The sequence below is a fragment of the Trachymyrmex cornetzi genome, unplaced genomic scaffold, assembly GCF_001594075.2.
Source record: "Trachymyrmex cornetzi isolate Tcor2-1 unplaced genomic scaffold, Tcor1.1 scaffold43, whole genome shotgun sequence".
Lineage (NCBI taxonomy): Eukaryota > Metazoa > Arthropoda > Insecta > Hymenoptera > Formicidae > Trachymyrmex > Trachymyrmex cornetzi.
In genome coordinates this window covers 865,201-873,234 of record NW_017299069.1, presented here as the reverse complement: position 1 = coordinate 873,234, position 8,034 = coordinate 865,201, and the positions used below count along the sequence as shown (strand labels likewise).

General features: G+C 40.9%; 1 protein-coding gene across 1 annotated transcript; it reads left to right on the top strand.

The window, feature by feature from the left end:
* The first annotated feature begins 3,482 nt into the window (after nt 1-3,482).
* On the top strand, nt 3,483-4,225 carry LOC108764484 (uncharacterized protein F54H12.2-like). The gene is made up of 2 exons (XM_018512749.1): nt 3,483-3,726; nt 3,837-4,225. The coding sequence occupies exons 1-2, from the start codon at nt 3,483-3,485 to the stop codon at nt 4,223-4,225; spliced, it is 633 nt and encodes a 210-aa protein (XP_018368251.1).
* The last annotated feature ends 3,809 nt before the right edge of the window (nt 4,226-8,034 follow it).

The following is an 8,034-nucleotide window of genomic DNA, read 5'->3' as shown; positions in this document are numbered from 1 at the left end:
GCGTATACCTGTGAGATTGAGTCAACCGTCCTTCCGTACCCTCTCCATCTTCCTCTCTCGCCAATACTCAGGGTTGGACGTAACACTTTCTCGTACACGAAAAACTGATACCCCTACATCTCTACAAACGAGAAAAAATCGGTTACTCGGTTGGAAAAAACTAAGATAATACGATGGCGTTTGAAAAATTATACTACGATCCGTCGCATAACGCGGGCTATTCGGCGGTGGATAGTCTAACTCGTGCTGTTAAACCGAATTTCTCAGGGGGAGAAGTCGTGCGCTGGCTCGAATCGCAAGACGCGTACACGTTGCACCGACCATTGCGTAGAAAATTTCCATGATTGCATTACAACGTAACGAACATCGACGATGTGTGGGAGGCAGATTTGATCGAACTCCGAAATCTAAAAAGTTACAACGACGGTTATTCCTATCTGATAGTGATTATCGATGTACTAAGTAAATACGTATGGGTAGAACCGTTACGCGATAAAACGAGTAACTGCGCGATAAAAATTTTTCAACGCGTACTAGCGAAAAGCGAAGGACGAGTACCCGTATACCTGCAAACGAACAAGGGTAAAGAATTTGTCGCGCAATCAATGCAGAAATTTCTTAAAGAAAACAACATTCGTTTTCGAGTAACGCGCAATCCAGACGTCAAAGCCGCCATCGTCGAGCGCTTCAACAGAACACTGAAGGAACGAATGTGGCGTTATTTTACGCATAAAAATACGCGACGCTACATCGATGTTCTGCTGGACATTGTACACGCTTACAACCACACGCGTCACTCGTCCACGAGAATGCAACCTGCGGTAGTAACGAGAGAAAACGCACGTATCGCTCGTGAAAATATAGCTCGTCGTTGGAAAAACGAAACGTTAAAGAAACGGGTGCGAAAGGTTAAATATCGCGTCGGAGATCACGTTCGTATCAGTAGAGCGAAAGGTGCCTTCGAGAAAGGAAACGAGGCTAAGTGGAGCGAGGAGATATTTCAAATTTACCGTGTTCTCGATTGGCGAAACCCTCGCGTGTACGAACTGCGAGATTTAGCAGGCAAAGTCATAGACGGTATTTTTTATGAGCAAGAATTAGCTCGAGTTGAGAAAAACGTAGAGGAAGAACAGTTTATCGTCGATCGCGTGATAAAGAGTAAAGGACGAGGAGCTAATAAGCAAGTGCTTGTTAGTTGGCGAGGTTATCCCAGTAAGTTTGATAGTTGGATTCCGGCTTCGAGTTTAATTTCTCTTCGCGATGGAGGAGGAACAATTTCTTCTGGTACTTCCGAGTAACAGCAGTATGCGTCATTTTCCGGATAATACAACTTCGTCCTTCATCACGGAATTACCTCACTCTATCGTGTTACACGGACAATGGGAGGTTGCGATAACCGAGATTCAATTTCCCTGTACCTTTTTACACATACGTCATGAGGAAAATGTGATCAGATTCGTCGATGTTAAACGCGATGAGGGGACGAAAGGTGCGTTTACGGCGAAAGAAGTTGCATTTCCAAATGGAATTTACAACGATATCTATGAGCTTATCGATGCGATTAATATCGCGTGTAAAGAGGCCGAATCGCATTTTTATTTTGAACTGCAAAAAGCGTCTGGCGGTAAAGTCATGATAAGTATTAACTGCGACGAGAAGTGCCAAATGCTCCATCATATAAACTTTTCCGATAATCTTCTACGAATGCTAAGTTTCTCATCAGCAATTTCCACAAATAATTATCCACTTTATTCCAAGCTCGCGATACGTAAATCTAATTCCAATGAAAAGGAAGAGAAAACTTTTCTTACTCATGGATTTAATAAGGAGACGGGAAAACGACTTGCAGACCTTTACTGGAGTACCGAACCCTATAGTTTGTGGCGCGGTATCCCCGATAAAATGTTTGTTTATTGCGATATTTGTGAGCCTTATATAACAGGTGATGTACGTACTCTTCTTCTCAGGATAGTTCCGGTCGAGATACACAGCCATAATTACGCATTTGGTGCAAAGGTGAAGCATTTCTCATTTCCAAATTATATCCCATTGCGACGAACGAATTTCAGAACGATCGAAATAGATATAAGAGATCATTTTGGAAAAAAAATTCCATTCGAATTCGGAACGCTGACAGTGACGCTGCACTTTAAACGTAAGCAATAACTTTTCTTTCGTATACGCGAGCGTGTCGGTATAGCGACAGTCTTTAGTTAGAAACTAGCTATGGAGTATGAGGAGAATTTTGATGCGCGGCGCATCAGTGGCCGAGGTGGAATTCCACGTGTTTTCGTCAGTTCGCCCTACCAACGCGGACATGGAATCGGAAGCTTTCTCGGTGGACTGTTCAGAAAAATATTATCTTACCTAGGTAAAGGTGCACGTGCCGTCGGAAAAGAAGCTTTACGTGCGGGAATTAACGTAATAGAAGACGTCGAAAATAATAAGCCGTTGAAGGAAGCGGTCAAAAGTCGGCTCGCGGAATCTAGGGGTAATCTGAAGAGAAAAGCCAAAGAAAATATAAGTTCCCTGATGAGGGAGTCGGGATATAAAATATCCGCAAAGTCCGCAGCACTTCAGTTTCCATTCGGAGGTCGGAATAATCGTATCGCGCTTCGTAAACGACGTCGGGCAGTCAAAAGAAAATCATCGAGAAGTAGCACAGGGAAGAAGAGCAAAAAAGTGACGAAGAAGAAAAAGAAAATTCGCGCTGCAGGAAGAAAAACCAAAAAACCATTCACTAGGAAACATCGAGTCAAGAAACGTGACATATCCAACATATTCTCTTAATTCCGAGATAGGAATTCGTGACTAGAGAAAAAGCATGTCCTTTCTTCATACCCACTCAAGCGAGTGTATAAAAAGCGAACTCAATTTCTTCTCTCTACCACCTACGCAAACCAGCATCGAGAGTTCGCAATGGATTTATTACAAACCCGTAACTTCGCTCACGGACGACTCACCCATAGAATTCGTCATACCCAGCCATGGAGAAGACTATCTGGATCTCACTCACACCATGTTGAGCCTTCGCATACGCGTAGAAAGCGAACGCGGGGAGAGCACATCGGTCGCAGCCGCCGACGTGGCAAAAGTAGGACCCGTAAATCATTTACTGCATTCCATGTTCAACCAAATCGATGTATATTTCAATCAAAAACTCGTGTCGCCACCAAACAACGCTTACGCTTACCGCGTACATCGAGGCGTTATAAAATTATGCTTCACTCGCAAAAACTTCCCATCTAACCTCTTGCTTATGGGACGCGGATATTCCCGGCTACATGGACGACACGTTAGACTCGTCAAATACGGCACTCGAGAAACGCGCGAAATACATTCAAGGAAATCGTGCGCTAGATCTCGTAGGTCACCTTCACTGCGACGTTTTCAACCAAGATAAATTTTTAATTAACGGAGAGAAAGTTAGAATGAGACTCGTACGCTCGAAAGATTCATTTTGCCTTATGGAGACTAGAACAATGTCAAAAATACGTATTCTCGATGCCAGTTTACTCGTAAAAAGAGTAAAAATAAGTCCGGCTGTGCTACTCGCACACGCTAGAATGCTGAGTAAAACTACCGCTAAGTATCCCCTTACGAGAGTCGAAGTTAAAACATTCACGATACACGCCGACGTCGTGGAGGAATCGATAGATAATGCAATACTCGGACAGCTGCCGAAACGAATAATAATTGGATTTGTCGATAACAAGGCGTTTAACGGTGATAGAAAATTGAACCCGTTTAATTTCAAAAATTACAGAATAACTACAGAATAATTACAGAATAATTATTAAATATAGAAATATTTATTAAATACAGAATAATTACAGAATTACAGAATTTCTTTTCGCTGTACGCTGATGGCATGCAAATTCCCAGTAGGCCGTTACAGCCAAATTTTTCGAAAGACGTGCCGCTCTACGTTAAAGCTTATCACACAATATTCTCGGGAACTGGCATTCACTTTCTGAACGAGGGTAATTCTATAAGCAGAGATGATTACGCCAATGGCTACACTCTTTTCACTTTCGATCTTACTCCGGATCTATCCGCTAATTGTGCAGGACATTGGAATCTTGTGAAACACGGAAGCTTACGATTAGAAGTGAGATTCGAAAAAGCTCTTTCCGTGACTATTAATTGTATCGTCTATGCAGAGTTCGATAACATTTTAGAAATCGATTCCTCGCGTCAAGTCATTGTCGACTTTTCCGGTTAGCTCTATGCCTTTCGTGAGAAAAATATTTTCCCCCCACTACACATTATTTCTAATCTAATTCCACGTGAGATGACGAAAAAAGTTTCAATCTTGTTCGTGACACCAACGCTGACGTTTCGTGACATAAAAAGAGTAGCGAAAATTCGAATATATAATGGATATAGTCATCGACATACAAGGTTTTCGCGATGTCGAAGACAACTTTATTCCGAAAGAAATCGCGGTTCTTGCGATTAATGCGACGATCACCGGGCACTGGATTATGAGGCCACCTTATCCATTTGGAGAATTACCCGAGAGAGCAAGACGAGAAAACAACTTGCTTACACGAAATTATGACGGAATCGAATGATTCGACGGAGACGTTAATCCTACATACTTCACGATACATTTGCGAGCTATTACACGACACGCACGCTACATCTATACCAGAGGACAAGAGAAGTCACGTTATCTGAGTAATTTACTCTCCAGAAACGTATATAATCTGTAAGGAATTTCTCCGGCTTTCAAAAATCTGCCAGATTTCTGAGGTTGCGGACAACGTTGCACGCACCATGGATTTCGAACCAACGTTGAATCACATTGCACCTTACGCGACGCTTACAAATTGAAACGTTGGCTAGCTATACGAAATAGCAGCAATTCAAGCTACGATAGTCTTCCTTCAGAAAATTGCAGCAAGAGCGACGTCGAGAGCGAAAAACAAACAGCGGAAATTTTTCAATTCAATTTAATAATCAAAAAAACGATATATTTCGCAACATCGAGGCGTGGAGGAAAAATATCGTAACAGAAAAGGCGGACCAAAGTGAGGACGAACAAACGACAGCTGAGGAGAAAAAAGATTGTCCGAAATTCGACTCAACGACTGATAGAGATAAAGCTAACACTAGCGTTTCGCAAACGTCTAGTATTTTTGAGAACTCTACAACGCACGTACTGGCAAAAGAGGTAAATTCTGAATTTACGCATACATGTCCTCTCTCACGCTCACCTACGCCGAAAAATGAATTCACTGGAAGTTTCAAACGCCTTACATCATCTCAGTGTCCGACATGCAGGGGTATATCCTGCCGACCGATTGCCGAGGGTTTGGACGAGGTCGACTGCCATTGTCGCTAACACAGACGATCACGATCGACCTGGCCAGCACTGGGTCGCCTTCTACATCGACGAATACGGTACAGGAACATATTTCGATAGCTACGGCTTGCCGCCCTTGGACTCAAGATTCCTCTTACGACTTCGCCGAAACTCCATCACGTATCGCTGGAATACGACGACGCTGCAAGGAATACTTTCTCAAATTTGCGGACAATACTGCTGTGTATTTCTATATTTTATATGTAATGGTTATAATCTTAGTCAGTTTCTTAGTCTGTTTACCTCTGATTGTAAACGCAATGATCGATTGATTGCAGTTATTTCATAAATTGTTTCTTCGTTGTAAACGTAAAACAATTAATTCTCATGCTGTATGCCGTCATGTTCAATCGTCTACTCTTTTAAAAAGTAAAATATAAAATAAACGATTATTCTCGCGAAAGAACTATTTTATGTAACAACGTTATTTCATCAATAAATATCTTTTTTTCAATTTTGTCACTGTACGCCACCTCTATTATTTTCTTAATCATTTTCTCGTTCCCTTCCAACCGACATCTTCTTTTATCATATTTTTTGTCAGAACTAAATTAATAAAAACTTTTGTCATTTTTCGAAATAAGCTTAACGCTAACATAAAGGGTAAAAAAAAGAATTTATCTAAAACGAGTAAATCATCCCAGCTCTGTTACAAACAGGCACGAATTTGCCCATTCCTGTTTTCCTCCTGTCCTTCCAGACAAAAAAATCGGTCGCACAGCATTAAATAATAGAAAAATAAATAAGCGATAAAGGAAGACTCTCTTCATTGCGTCTAATCAGGACGCCGAGGTGCGAAAAAAAACGAAGGGCCATAAATCATACCCGCATTCCTCTCCGAAGCTTGAACCTTTCCCCCTTTTTCCCCCCTGGCAAAAAACTGTCTCGGGAACCTATTTTCTCTATCTCCGCCATTTTCTCGGACTTGGCGGTTTTCATTTTCACTTTCACTCTCTCTCTCTCTCTTACTCAACGCGCCCTCTCCCTCATCAATCGTAGCGCGGGCAGCCATGGAGCGAACCAATCGAAACGCGCCATTTAATTACCTTATTACTCCACCCTCGCGTCACCAACCAGTCAAAGCGCTCTCTTTTTCGAGACAAGCCCCTCTAGTCGTCTAGAAGGGAGTGGAGGGGGATTTGTTTTTACGTCTATGGGGGGGAAGAAGGGGTTTGTTTTGCCGCCAGAGGTGGAGTGGTGGGGGTTTGTTTTGACGCTCCATGGCTGCCCACATACTACTCAGAAATTATGTGAAGAGCCAGTTTTACAATATCCTAATTTCTCAAAACCTTTTATTCTAACCACTGACGCTCCTGGAATAGCCGTAGGAGGCATTTTGTCGCAAGGAGAAATAAACAAAGACCGACCAGTAGTGTATGCCTCACGAACGTTAACTGATAATGAATCGAAGTACGACACGTACGAAAAAGAAGCCTTAGCAATAATATATTGCGTTAAACATTTTCGACCTTACCTGTATGGACGAAAATTCACTTTAGTCACAGATCATAAGCCTTTGCTTTGGTTCAAAAATGCACAAAACATGAGGATACTCCGCTGGAGATTAAAATTAGCAGAGTATGAATATGATCTAGTATATAAGGCAAGTAAAATCATTGTAAATGCTGACACCTTACTCAGGAATCCGGTAGATCTCGAAGAGGAAAATTGCAATATAATCAATTACAATAAATTTTTTAATCCTGACAATCAAAAGGATGCAGAAACAATTTCCAAGATATTAGAGGAATCCGAAGAAGAAGAAGACGAAGATTTCAAACTGTATCTTTCCAATGACGAAAATATTGGAGATTCTGTACATGACAACGATTTACCTGACGAAAATATGGATTATGTTATATCCCGATAAAATCCTCTCTTTCGTTATTGTAAATATACGATTTATACCTTATTTTTATCTTATCTCTAGATTAGTATTTCGTCTTGGCCTTGATATTTCGTCCCTCTTTTATCTTTATTTCGAAACCGAAAATTCCTTTTCTCTTTTATAGGGGGGTATATTTAGTTCCTTTATTTAAACATTCAAACCAACAGATAAATCACGTTATGTACCTTTATGCGTCACACAGATTATCTACTCTAAAGAATGTCTAAGAATATTCAACGATCTTTTTCAAAGAAGCCTTTCTATAAAATAATAAATAAAAGCGTATATTAACATTATATTAGTGATAATGTATGTACATTAGCGTTTAGCAATTAAGCAATTAACAGCAAAATAGAAATCTTTCTGAATGCGAGGACGAATACCTTTTTCTTCTTTTTTTTTCTTTCTTCCAATAAAATTAAACCAATTTTAGATACCAGGTATGTAAATATGAAACCAGAATTTTTTAATAGAAAATACACGTTTATTGCATGAAAATGATAAAAAATATTTTATTCGAAGTATTACCCGTCGCTAGCTACACATTTTTCCCACTTGTCTGACCATTTGTGGATGTCACGCCAAAACAATTGTTGCTCTTTTGAGCTAAACCAGACATCTAGCCATTTTCGTACATCTTCGTAAGAAGTGAAGCGCTGAGCAAGTGCATGTCCCATCGATGCAAATAAGTAGTAATCGGACGGAGCCAAGTCTGGTGAGTAAGCCGCATGCGAAAGTATTTCCCAACCAAACGCCTCAATCGTTTCCTTGACCA